Below are 14202 nucleotides of genomic sequence, written 5' to 3'. Positions count from 1 at the left end.
AGGCGCTTGCCTTTTTTTTTTTTTTTTTTTTTGTTGAAGTACTGTTAAGCATCTTCACCGCTGGTTTTAGGCATGCTCTTTTCTCTGCTGTACCACGAGTTCAAACAAAGCGATCTGCCATCCAAACAGCCTCCGAAGGCTGGAATGAACAAAACCAATGCGGGAGGGTGAAGGAACATAACTACCTCCCTCACCAGTGACCGCTACCGAAAGCTCGCTGCCCATGCAACATGACCGTCCTGCAGCATCCCACCTGAGTTACGCCCAGGTGCAAGGTAATGTGAGGACCACCTCGCCACCATCTCAGCCCAACCAGTAACAGCCTGTCTTCGTATTTAACCACAATTAGTTTATGTGCATCTTACCAGCAGAAAAACATGTGTAGAAATGTTAAAAATAATGTATGTAATATAACTTCAGCAGCACAAATCAGGAATAAACTGGCTTTACAGTTACTGCTCTTATGCCACGTACAGCAACCAATTTGAATAATATGTTTAGTTAAACTGCTTCATCTCTGGTGAGACCTGACATACAGACAGCCACGACCTTAGGGCAGGAGAAATAAAAAGAACAGGTTAAAACACTACGTACAAAGAAAGGCTTCAAATAAAATGTTTTACATAACATCTCACGCTAACAAAGTATCTATGTTTTGAATATGCTGGATACCTCTTTTGCCAGCTAAGCAGCTCTGCTGAGCTCCTCAGCATCAGCAAGCACTCACCTCACAGTACTTTCTGAGGTTGAACACATCTCGTGGATAAGCCTTTGGGTCTGACCTAAGGGATCTTGGAATAGTTGATGTTTGGCATTTGGCATATTTTTCCTCCACTGCTTTTTTTTTTTTTGCCTTTTTATTACAAATTTCAGCCTCAGAAACACCTGAATTTTGATAGCAACACAAGTGTTAAATGCTTTTCCTTTTGGAAATAACTGATAAAATAGCTACTACCAAAGACAGCAAGAGCAAAGACTGCTTTGGTAAGGCTGCCCAATTTTTATACAGGAAACTTAATTTTTCAGTTCCTTTAGTTTGCTTTATTTAAGATGAAACTCTCCATATTTATTCATCAGGTGTTAAGTAGTAGCAAGATATGTGCATAGACACATACATGGAGCAGCATGGAACTTAATTTCAGTGTAAATGACAAAAATGGGTCCAAGTAAGCCTAGCTAATATATATACTCCCCTGCAAATGTTTTGCTGTCAAAGCTCAACCATTTCTGTGTTCCTGAAGAAGGACTTGCTCCTGGAGTCAGGACTATCTGTCATCCTCTCACTCAAAACCCATCTGATTTGACACTTGTAATTCCTGAAAGCAAGGGGCACATGAGCTTAATCAAGTTTCTGGTGGTGGTGGGGTTTTTTTGTTTTGTTTTTTTTTTAATACTCATCTACACCATTCTTGCCCCATCTCATGAGTTCGGACTGTAAAGCAGCACTACATTGTACTCCTAATCCAGGTATTTCACCTTAGATAGCCAAAATAAGCCACCATAAATAACACCTCACAATTAGCTTGGTTTCAAACTCCAGTCCATGCCGCCAATTCCAAGCTTGACAAAGTAGGATTTTTTATTTTTACTTTTAAAATGCAGCAGAGAGAAAATATACTCTAGAGTCCACCTGTTCCCTATTTCACAACTCTTCACCACCAGTCCCTATTCTGATCCAGATGAGCAATAGCAGGGCCCTGCTGGAAGAAGGGCTGATCTGCCTCTGTTTGTCCCCTCACCCCTGGCCATGAGCTCCCACTGCTTCCGTTACGTGGATACAGTGCTCACACAGGCTGCAGAGTGGAAGGGACCGGTGGGTGGAAGGACAGCGCACTAAGCACAGTACTTCTTTCTCAGTAAAAGGCCTCCAGATGTCTTCAAGACTCTAGAGCAAACCTACCTGGTCTTTGCCCTTCTGCAGAAGAGCTAACCACCATCCCGGTCTAGCTGCTGGACTGAAATAGGGCATTTGCTTACAGATCTGTCCTTTTCCAAGTTTGCAGTGATTTCGGGCTGCACTTAGATGGATGGGAGCCTATAATCACCAAGGGATGGGAAACGTCACTGTCGCAAAGCTATCACTGTCCATCTTTTGTGATAACTGAATTTGCTGCAGCATGTGACTGAGTCTCATTTCTACTTTCTAAATCAAGGAATTTTCTGGGGAAAGATCAGGCCACAGTGGTTGGCATCTAATTCATTTTAAGTGGTACTGGCTTTTGGCCATCAGCTTGAGGTAAGCCATATTTTCCCTCAATTTATAAATACAATATTAATTTCTCTCTCATTCGAAATTAATCTCTTTTTTTCTGACTAGCTCCTCCACTCCTCTGTTATAGTAACGCAGTTAAACATTGTCCCAAGTAGTTTCTAACAAACACAGTGATGGTTATCTCTCTACTAGGAAGCTCTGCGTTGTCCTTCTCCAGTAGCTAAGACCAAGGAGATATGAAGTCACAGTGAAGACACTTTTGTCTTCAAATCTGAGATGTTCTCTAGCTCTGCTAGGTGTTTGGGAGAGAACTAATACAAAACAAGAAATAACCAGTCCATATATAAACTGAAAATTAAGTTTGAAAACAAGATGCCACACTGTTTTGAGACTTTTAGAACAGGCACTCAACCAACTGGTTCTTATTCTAGCAAATAAAAAAATGACTTTTTTGACAGCTGATTAATGGCTTACAAATACTGTTTTCCCGACATAGCTTCACACTGTCTCACTCATGACTGTTCATACAACAGAAAGAAATCCTCCTTCCTTGAATCCCAAACTCAAATCCTAAATTTTCCAAAGTGTAACAGCTCATCAACTTCCTTCTTCTAGGGAATTTCAGCTTAACTTGGTGCTTTTCACCATGGCAGCCACACACACAGAAAAACAGAACCAAAAATTATTGAGAATCACAGCAGAATAGAGGTACCTTGGGTGGATGGTACCTCCTAGGTAAAATGTTTCATTCTCTGTCACCTGTCCTACTGCAGAAACCTAAAGAGGCAAGATGTCCTCAAGTAGCTCTGATCTGTACGCTTAATACAGCCAAGGATGTCTTTCTTTCAGTCTTCTGGGTGTATTCAGAGCGGGTTTTGAATTTTTTCATCAACACTGAAAGCTTCCTTCAAAAACAGGGGCTGAGTGTTTTCCACAATTCCTGAGGACGACATGTAATGGGAATGAAACACCAGATGTAACAAGACCTGTATCAAAATGGCAAAAGCTGCTGAAATATGGACTGTTGCCTTCCTCTACTGTATGACAGCAAAGCTACTTGTCTTCTCTTTCAAGGCCCCTCGAAGGCCCTTCTCTTCATCTGTAGTTCAGTATTCAAAGTTTGACCATTGCCTCTGGCCCACTACTCTGATCCTCATTTTTGTACTGTCACCATACCCATACAAGCTGGGTTTGAGGAAGGATCTTAGTGTCCAGCTAGAAGGTATCCTAGCTAGCAGGTATCAAAACAGGGCTGGCCCACATTACTCTTCCCTGACTTCTGGTCAATGGTTGGACTTGATGATCCCAAGGGTCTTTTCCAACCTGAATTCTTCTATGATTCTATGTTCAAAAACATTTTTCAAAGGGCAAACAACAAGTGAGTACATGGATAGTCTAACACTTGAGAGGCATCAGAGAATGAAAACAGCAGTGAGGATTTCTTGGCTCTTCTCTCCAATAACTCTAGCAACACTTGAGCAAACTGTCCAGAAGGTAGCTGGTAAACAAGATGAAAAGGACATACTATAAATCCAGTGTAACTGGACATCTCGGCTCGCCATGAGTCATATGGGTCCAGAACATGCTACATACGGAGCATGTTTATGTTTCATGAGAGGTATGAATGCAGGGAGCAGTAAGTGTGTCAGGTTCATATATACATATAAATTAAATATTCAGAGTATTTGATAAAAGTGGTACCTACGGTATTTAAATTTAAAATAACCATATAAGTATTGTTGTGGCTTTTACACCTCTGCAGGCTTCTCTTTCATTGGCAATGAGGAGAATAACGATTATAGTAATGATTGCAAACTAGTCTTCTGTTTACAAAGTGTTTGAGTTTCTATCAAAGACAGATTTGCACATAAAAAACGTGCAAGTGAACCAGAGGCATTTTATTTAAAAGCGCTCGTTAACTTTGACAACTGGGGTTGAGGGTTTTTTTTGCTGTTGTTCTGTTATTATTTTTAATTATCCAGGCATCTCCCAGGCTGCTATGCAGGCACTAGTGTTTTACCAGATCATCTCCTGGATGACAAGGTCTGCCAAGGAGCTATACAAGGACAATAAAATACGTTGTACTAGTACTAACCTTCATCCCTGGAGTCTTACATTTGAGCTGCTGAGGCCTCCAAATGGTGGAATCCGACCAGCTGCCACCCAAGCTGACATTTCATTTGCCTCACTTAGTTATTCTTATTAGAAGCATTTCCTGGAAGCTACTGGTAAGTGACAAATTTTATTTTATTTTTTTAATTTAATTTTAAAACAATTACAATTACTCTAATCTGAAAGCACGCAATCTAGCATGTCAGAATTGGTTCATTTCTACAGTTATATGGGGAAAGGTTTTAGTTTACTGTCAGCAATGAATCAGTCTTTTTATTTATGTGTGTGTTTGAAAACGCAATACTCTTGTAACTAATAATTTTCCTCATTATCTTTATGAAATATCTGCTGTCCAAAACAGAGCTAATATAACTCCAACTCACCGGGAGATGTGCTGTTCAGTGTAGTTCAGCCACCAGAAAGAACAGGAGAATTACGACTCTCAGGGTTTGTTGGTGGGTTGGGCTTTTGTGTTTTTTTTCCCTTTTATCAATTCCTTCCCAAAGTCTCCTCCACTCACGGGACTTGCTAAAATATCTGAAGTAAAATCTTAAGTCCCCTAAGCAGCTGTTGGGTCGGCAGAAGCCCAGCTGTCTAAACTTTATTGGCAGTAAATGTCATTCTTGCACACAAACTGCATGCCTGGAAAACCCAAAGGCACATCTTGGGCTATCACATCCCATCATGTTCCCCGACGAGATGTGAAAACCGAAATGGAAAACGTCAACAAACTCCGGCCGCGGCGAGGAGCGGGGCATGCCCGCTGACAAGCGTGCCGCAATGACAGAAATGGACTTGGAGTTGCAATTAGTGGCACTGTCATTTTCGGGCGCTCCTGCCAATTAATTAAGCCTGTCAAATAGAAAAACAGCGGCATTCACATGATAATTTATATAGGGAGAGACTAGCCTAGCAAAGCTGCCGCTGCAGCCAACAAAATTCCCTCCAAGCGCTTAAAGAAAAATAATAAAATAAAAATATAAAGAAGTAGAAAGGAGGGGGGGGAAAAGAAAGAAAGTTAAACTGTCCTTGTTATAATTGTTAACTCTGATCGCTCAAGTAGAAGACGGGCTGATTAAAACTCCAAACGAGCCCCTAGCTCGCTTAAATCTCAGAGTCCGGAATGATAGAATCAGAGGAGTTTATTCATACCATTAAGCCCCAGAGAACTTAATTGAAAGAAGAGCATAGCCTGGACCTTGACAAGCGGGAGGTCACAGTAATTGCTGCCGGACATATTTAACATTAAGATAATCAGGCCATTAATTACCCTTTGGATCATTAAATCAGCCAGTTGCAAAATGAAATTTCTGCCTCTATTACTCACTTGAGAGACCACAGGGGTGGCTTTTAATTTATCAGTGAGCTTGAGATACAAAGGACCAGGCTTGGGGAGGAAGGAGAGGGGGAGAAAGGGAGGGGGGTTTGCTTCAGCAGAGGCAGGAATATCAATCCGCCATGCTTGGTGATCGTGGCAAATTAACTAGGTAAGATAACCTCAGCTTCTAAAGGCAGAAGCTGGGGGTATGTAAATAGATGAGGGCAGACAGGGAGATCAGAGCCTGCACACCACTTAGCAGGATAATAAAGGAAATCATCCTTGATTATCAGTGCTAATTTGGACACTGCCGGTAGCTTGTTATGCGTGTTCTGAGTAGCATTTAATTAATTCAATTGCTTGTTAATGAGGGAAGTGACATGTGGGGAGCAGATGCCACCCAACTGCAGATGGGTTCTGGTCAGCCCTTCACAATAAAATCTTTTTTTTTTTTCTTTTAGTTTTTAATTTTATTTATTTTTAAAAATGCCCTTCCCCCACTCCTGAAATGGGAAAGGTGTCAGGCATGGAGGAGCATTCAAAAGGCACAAAACACTGACCTCATCAGGCCAAGAACCGCTAAGAAACGAGACCTGACAATCGTGGATAGAGAGGTACCCATGTTCCCCCAGGCTCCATTTGTAACGCTGTGGCCTTATGCCAGGAATCGGAGACCAACAGGACTGTAACAGCAATTTGATGGCCAAAAGGAACAAGAAATGAGCGCAAGAGGAAACGGAGCATCCTTACAAGATTCAGGACACGATACTGGGATCCTAACTACTCAGTTTCCCTGGGCTTGCCCTTTATCTGTACTGCCTATAATGAAGGAATAATTATTTTTACAAAAAAGAGGAGGCATGGTTTAATTTTTTTCACAGAAGGCACAGTTTAATACTATTCATAGATGTCGCTCGCCAGTTATCCCCCAGAAACCCGTGCATGCTCAGCATAGCGGACGCAAGCCTCGAAACGGCAAGCCAGCCTTCAGCTTAGGACTGTAAAAGTCTGCTAAATATAGTCGAGCTGCATAATGTTTTTTTCTGACACCATTAAATTCAGTTCATTAGTGAGCGAGGGATCAAGCTGGATCTTACGTCGTAAGGTGAAAGTCAATTCTCAACACTGGCAGCTCCCAACTCCTGACTTCTCAGGCAGCATCAAGAACCTCTCCATTTGCTTATAACCTTTGGTAACTGGAACAAACAGGGTGACTGCTCTGCAAACAGACCACCTGAGCAGAATTGCAGCAGATGCTCCAACTCCGAAGCTCCATTTAAAGAGCCGCTGCTTGGGGCTGCCTCAGCAGAGCTTAAAAGTATGCCTGAGCTTCTACTAACCACTCATCCCTCAATTCAAAAATACATTTTAATGGAGATAGAGGTTTCTTCTACTTGGGAATACTCTCAGAAAGGTGCCGAAATGGTGGAGCCCTTCAACTTCGAGGTCTGCATGTAGCTAATGCAAATATTCAGCATCAGTTGGGCAGGAGAAGAAAAAGCATGTCTGGGATGGTGCCTGGATAGTACAATGCCCTTTGTCCTTTTCGCCACCAGGCAGAGGTGGTCTCTTCACTGGCACATTCCATTACCCTCAGTGAGACAAAGACAGAGACCCTGGTTGCTCAGAGAAAGAGGGAGAGGGCCAGGGAGCACTCCTCCTGGAGTGGGCAGAGGGGTGGTGGCAGCTTCTTTCATTTGGAGAAGGCCAACATCACCTCAAGGAGTTGATGATGGCAAGCAAGTCTGCCAACCAAAAGCCACATGGGCAAAAATAGTACGTGGAGAAAGTGAGGCATGTGAGGTGTGTCTGGAAGAAAGCTAAATATCTAGTAGGTGATCTACACACCAGTGCAAAAGGCTCAGGCAAAACATGGTGCAGACTCCCTAAGTTCGCTTCACCACATCACCGACATTCCTCCATGAAGCAGTTTTGCCCCTGCCCCACCGGGCTACTACCATGTTGTGCCACTCCAAATCAATGTTTTAAGAGTGTGCTTAAATAGTATCAATAGCAATTACAGGGGAAAATCCTGATCTCATCCCCAGACCCAGTTAATTGTCGCAACATTGATTTACTCTAATTTGACTTCTCACTCCAAATTAAACCCGCATTACCGAAGGAGGGACTGCAGGCAAATTCTGCCAGCTCACCCCCTCCCCTCCAAGACAATAAATTTAATATTGAATACCCTTGGAAAAAAATAGGCAGTTGTTGCAGGATCCATACTGAAAGATCTTTTTCCTTCTCCCTCCCTTTTTTTTTTTCTTCCTGTGAGTAATTAAAAGATGCTTTTCTTGACTAATGATCCCCCTGTTTAGAAATGGGAAGTCGATACTCCTTCACCAGCAGTCAGCTTCAATTTGTCACAGGGCTCCCGAAGTTTGAGCGGCGGTTCTCAGGGCTCCTGGTAATTGCTGGAACCAATTACCAGCCTTCCAAAGCTGACCTAATCAGGGACCCACGGACACCACCGCACAGAGGCCACCTGGTCCCTTCTCCCTTTACCACTCGTATATTCGCCTGCACTTGAGTTTTCTGCTGCTTCGCCAACGTCTTCTACTCACTGGGAGCTCGTGCTTATTCCTCTTTCCTCTCTGTAATCATGCCAATGCCCTAGGTCTGAACTTTGCCTCATGCTACTGCTTTACTCTAGGTTGCTTCCTTGGAGATCCCACTGCACCTGTGCTCCCACAGCTCCAGCTGCCTCCTAGTTTCACACCAGAGGCCATCCAGGGCGTTGCTTTTGATCCAGGAGGCACCGCATGACCAGGAGATCTCCTTATTTTATACAAGCTGTCTCTCAGGCTCGATGAGACCTGGCACGTGTTAACATCAGAGAATATACTTGGGCAATATACCCTTGATGAAAGTAAGAGGAGTAACGCCTTTAGCTATCAAAACTCTCAGGCTTTGAGTTCACACCCTCTGATCTGAGCCTTTCTGACCTTCAAAATGCATTTCCAGCTTTATTTCTCCCCATGACTTTTTTAGAGAAAGAGTTTTAAGTGCATTTGAATGAACTAGGAAAGGACAGCAGTATGGTATATCGGATGTGTTTAAGTTTGATAATAGTTATCTAATTTTGGGGTGTACAAAATTGAAAATGTAAGTTATACTCAAAGCCTAACATACCTCTAAAAACATTGCTGACATTTTCCTGAGTAAAGTTCTTTAATTATGCCCTGGCCTGCAGCAATCATTTGGCAATCCCTCCTGTAAAACATTGGTCTCCCTGGGTCTCTCCATTCTTCCCTAACTCAACAGAAACACGTGGGACACCACTGGAGCAATTCAGTGAGCAGTGCTGACTTCTCCCAAGCTGAAGGATTTGCTTCTGAAACCATATCAAGACACTCAAGTTCCTTTTAGTCCAGCATGTGAACAGTTATCGAGCCTCCCAGCCCAACAGGTTCAGTATCTATGGAGCAGTCAACAACCCTTTTTTGGCTCCTAAAAAGCCTGCAGGTTTCCGGTGATGGCTTCATCTCCAAAAGAAAGACTCATTTATGTCTGATCTCTGCAAGTGTGGACAGACAGTCCATCATTTTGCCAATGACTTCCAGTGTTTTGGGGGTGGCACAGTGAGGACAGAAGAAGTAAGAGACATGCCTTCCATATGGAAACACATGAGAAGATTGTATTTGTCTAATGTCCTTGACTGATGCTTTGTGCTAAGCCTTTCAATCAGCTGGGGAAACGGTTAAGAGATCTTCTGTTCTTGTGTTTCCAACACTGAGTACAGCCTAAAGGTTTGAGCTATCATGTGGAAAGCCATCGAGGGTGGATTAATGAGTGGAACTGAAGATGAGAGCACCACGCGGGACAGACGTAGTAAATGGGGCTGCAGAGGTGAACGAGGATATGAGTAAGCTCAGGAGAAACTGGGAAGAAAACACGGGAGTACTTCTCTCTCCCATCTGACAGGGCTTTGGTGAGAACTCCTTAAAGCCAGAGCACGCCGAGTGTGGGAGCCTCCTCACACAGTAGTTCTAGGACTCGGGCTCATCCCAGAGTTCACCAGCATGAGCAAGGACAGAGCCCCAACACCAGTCCCCAGATCTCTTCCCCTTCAGAAGGAGTTTTGAGGAATGTTTCTTTCTTCCCTGATCTTCAAATACCCGTGGACTCCCTCCATCTCTCCTCCACTAGAACTCCAAAACTCAGCTCCCCAGCATATTTCTACTTACTTACTTTCTTGCCTCTTCCTTCAGTCCCTCAACTTCAACTGTCTCTTCCCCTTCAACTCCTCAATAACAAAAAATGAGTGTTTGTTTAACCCCATCGGTAGGTCCCTCGTAGCCACTTCCGACAGGATTCCTCACACAAAACTGCCAACAGCAGTGGGAAAATGGAATGCACAACTTATACCTAAAGAACTTCAACTTATTTTCTTACCACATCTTGGACAGAAGGAGTATGATGCTAGAAGAGACCAAAGTAAAGTACCAAAGGAGGCACACACTTCGAAAAAGCAGACATTTCAGATATTTATGTGAAAAATAGCACTTCAGTCCCCACTGCGAACAGTGCAAAAAACAAGAGTAGCAAAGCAAGATTACAATTGTTTCGTGGGAAGATTTTCACATAACCTTAATTCTACTTTTCCTAGCAGCTCTTCCATCAAGTAAGTGTGCAATTGGACACACAGATGGAAATTAATATTTATAAACTGAATCTTTATACCTCTTGTTGAAAAATATTATAGTCCAAGAAAGGAAAGCGCAATTATGTCACTGACAAACATAAGCAGCTGAATATAAACATGAAGATGTACACAAAGAACTAAAATAAACTCTAAGCATGGAATACAAAGAGAACAAAGTTGATGTTTTTATAAGTAAAATTCACTTCCAAACTTAAAAAACTGAATGATTTAATTCAGGTGGACGGCTCTCTTTTCATCACAGTCACACATACTTCAGATTTTTCATGACAGCATTTTTACTATATGTATATTAAAGTATTTCTCAAAAAATAAATAAATTCAATTGAGTATACGCCCTTTCCTTTCAAAATTGTTTAGAACTGAGGTATCTCTGCAGCTCACCTCAACAGTGAGGAGCAACAAGTATTTGTTAGATGCAACAATATAAGATCTCTGGATTAAAGTAATACTAATGACTGAAAGGCAGCAATAAGTTGATTTCAATCTACCTGATGAAATAATCAGATTAGCTTTTTAATAAAATACACGTATACGACATACAGTCTATGTATGAACAAAACCTCTGCGTAGGTCTCCCTGGACATTTTTATACGCATAGTCATTCATCTAAGTAGCCTGATTAATGCACTGGCTTCATTCTCGAAGATGAACCAAAGGTGGCACCACAAATTCATTTTTCAGTACCAATGAAATAAAGCAGTAAGAAACAGTTGACTTTATTACAGACAACAGTACAAACCCACTCCTACACCTTAGGAGGTGGCCCAGGTGTATGCTCCCTCATTACAATTTCTCTTGATCTGGTACTGGAAAAAGCAGGATCCAGAGATACACATCAACAAAACCAGAATATAATTCCCTCTGAACTCTTCCAAGCGCGGGAGGCAAACGCTGAGGGCTACAGCTCCACCACTCTGTTTGCTATGTGGGGACTGCCCAGTGCTGGGATACAGGCTGCCCCCCTGGAGCTCGCCCCAAGACAATTATAACGCGTTTCTGAAGACAACTTCACAGGCTGGCCCAGCTGTGCAAGGCAGTCCAGAAGGTCATTCTCCTGCCTGTTTTTGCTGAACCCCAGTCTGCCAGAGGTCACCTCGCTCCCCCCAAGCCAATACCTCAGGTATAACTCCTAGCACCTCCATCTGAAATTTACTGAAAATCAGGGAAGTATTTTCAAAACGTCTTTCTTTGACTCTGATCAGGTAAGATAAGCATCAAAAACCTCTAGCTTGTGATAGGACAAGGTATGGCAGAAAGATGATTTTCACCGTGCTGAGCTATGACAGGTTAAGTAAAATACCATTCTTTAAGAAACAACTCCCTGCAACTTATGGTTTCACATATATCACATAAAAAAAAGTAAGCAAGTCCATAGTGAGTGGAACTTTCAACACTTGTGATGAGAAACCAAAGACCTGCCAGCCAGGCACAAATTCCTGGGTGAGCTTGAACTACTGAAGGCAGATTATTAATCACAAACTGATAGTCCAAGAGGCAGGAACTTTGTGGCCAACCGAAACAAAGAAACACATTACAGCGTAATTTAGATTGAGGAACAACCAGGCAGGAGGTTTCAGTCTCCCACTGTTTTGTCAGTCAGTCAACTGAACAAAAAAATTTTAGAGATGCTGAGCAAACCTTCACGAGTGAAAAAAGTAACGGGGTCACTCAACTTTTGACACGTGCTCTTTCCGGGCATGCAGTGAAGATATATATACATTACAATTTTTACAAGGTGTACTCCGAAGGAGAATTTTACAAGTCCATGTTGTAAAATGTTGCAGTGCCCTACCACCTGTGACCAAAAAGCCAAAATGAGGATTTACGCTCTCATAAGCTTGCAGCCTCGGCCATGTGCAGTAGCACATACTGTGTGCCATGGTGAGATGGAGTCAACCAGCCTACCTTGTGGAGTCTGACGAAGGTTTCATATGGCCCTGGCTGCTCTCCTCCCAGACACTGTTTGCCAGCTCGTTCCCGATAGAAGACATCACCTTGATGAGCTCTATAGGCCAGTCATCCAGGTCGAGAGAGCGGACCCGGGAGAGGTGTGTGCCAAGGTTTCGGTGTATACCTGAGCATTCGATACATATGAGGGCTCCCAGATTCAAGCTGGCCCAGTCAGGGTCTACGGGAAAAAGGACACAAGCAATCACTACAACGAAACACCTAATGAAAACTTCCAGTTAATGTTTGTGCCTAATGATTTTGGCTCTGAGGATAGAAAAAAAAAAAAAAAAGCAGGCATCCTGTCAAAAAGCAAAGGTGGGAGGTCTTCCAGAAGGGTCAATTTTGCCCTGCTGAGATACTAAACCTTCTGAGAAACCCTCAAGGAGTAAAAAAAACATTGTGGAGGTGGGGGTGTCTCAAAAGACATATCATTCCACCTCCAGTCGAAAAAGTACTAAGAATTAGACAGAAAAGAAGAAACAAAGAAAACACAAATGCGGTGGCAGGCTGCTGCTGCTGAAGTAGTGGAGAAAAAGCCCCTCCTTGGGAATCTAGAGCCACTTGTAGCCAATTATAAGGGAAAAAGGAGAAAAAAAAAAGAAGAGCAACTAGATACAATATCTCTGTTGCTAACTATATCAACTCCCTTAATAACCATCTATATCATCACCTACATATGGCTTTTACATCTAACACACTATGGGGTATGTTTTCATCTCTAAGATCAGGGAGATAAGTACTAAGACGAAAATGTGAGACTTTGAACAGTCCCAGTTTCAGTGTATGAGGCAGAAGGATTCCACACACACACACACACACGCACAAAATAACCTCACAAATGATAAGGCTGTGACAAAACCAACAAAAGCCGGGAAATTCAAAGTCATTTCCCAAGATGGTTCATTTTTTGGTCACCGTCCTGTGTTATTTAAATCTAGATTTGTATGAATCTCCCTCTCTCCAACAAACATCCATTTTAACAAATGCAATGAAAGATGTATGGGAGGAATTTTTGGTGTCTTTTTTTTCTCCCTCCTGCTGCCAGATCTTTTCTTCTTGCCTCACTCTGAGCTTCCCAAAGAACTAGTAGGCTACCACAAACACCAAGCAGGAAAATGGTGATTAATTGAGAGGGCAGGCAATCTTTACTGAAATCTAAATGAAATTTAGAGCTGATAAAAGATGAAGTTTCACTGTCCCCTTCCGTTCAGGTAAATTTCATCTAAAGACTTATTTTGACTTTGTGTAACCCAAAATTGAAAAGCTATTTTTGGCAGCCAAAATACGTGGAGATAAAACATTTCCTAGTCCTTTGCCAGGTCACATTTGGACAACAGATATGAAAGGAAAGCACATAATTTTACATACAAAGTTCATTTTTCAATCAGTCATTAAAAAGTCTCAAAATATCCCCAGTAAGAAAAAAATCCCCTATCTTATTTCACTTCAGCAGAAAAAAAGTCTTTTCTTAAAAAAGTTCCTGTCCATGTCAAGTGTTATACTAGGAATATACACCATTTCAGATCTCCAAAGTAAGAAGATGAGACAACACTCCTGCCACACTTCTTGACTTCTTGGTAGGACAACTATGACAAACTCTTTTCTTGCATATTTCTTCAGGTCACCTCCACCAGTTTCAGTGCCTTGCCAGTGGGAGAACCAGTAGTACAACTGAAACGCACTAAAAACCCCAAAATACCAATTTGTCAGTAAAATCTTAAACACACCAGATAATAACTTAAAATTTGCAAGTTGTTACTCAGAATGAAATCTCTGTCCCTGACTTGCAAAGGCCAGGGTTATTTTCACAAAAATTAAAAGCACAATGAGCTCAAAGAGGCACGAACTCAGAATGAGGCGAGAGAAAAAAATACGAATATTTTCCCGATTATTCCAACAGAGTTCATGTTAAGGACCTCCCAGATACCTGTGTACTGGAAG

The 14202-nt window shown here is 42.2% G+C and overlaps 1 protein-coding gene across 1 annotated transcript in view; it reads right to left on the bottom strand.

Moving 5' to 3' along the window:
* The window catches only part of LOC104278268 (arf-GAP with GTPase, ANK repeat and PH domain-containing protein 1), a gene marked incomplete at its 5' end in the record, with an annotated part of 136882 nt that overhangs the window by 25037 nt on the left and 97643 nt on the right, over positions 1–14202 (bottom strand). The window contains one exon of the mRNA XM_009875557.1: positions 12217–12439. Coding sequence (XP_009873859.1) covers positions 12217–12439 — 223 coding nt within the window. The remainder of the gene's footprint in view (positions 1–12216; positions 12440–14202) is intronic.

This window comes from Apaloderma vittatum, unplaced genomic scaffold (genome assembly GCF_000703405.1).
Source record: "Apaloderma vittatum isolate BGI_N311 unplaced genomic scaffold, ASM70340v1 scaffold190, whole genome shotgun sequence".
NCBI lineage: Eukaryota > Metazoa > Chordata > Aves > Trogoniformes > Trogonidae > Apaloderma > Apaloderma vittatum.
Note: the sequence above shows the minus strand (reverse complement) of the source record. Positions and strands in the feature narration are given on the sequence as shown.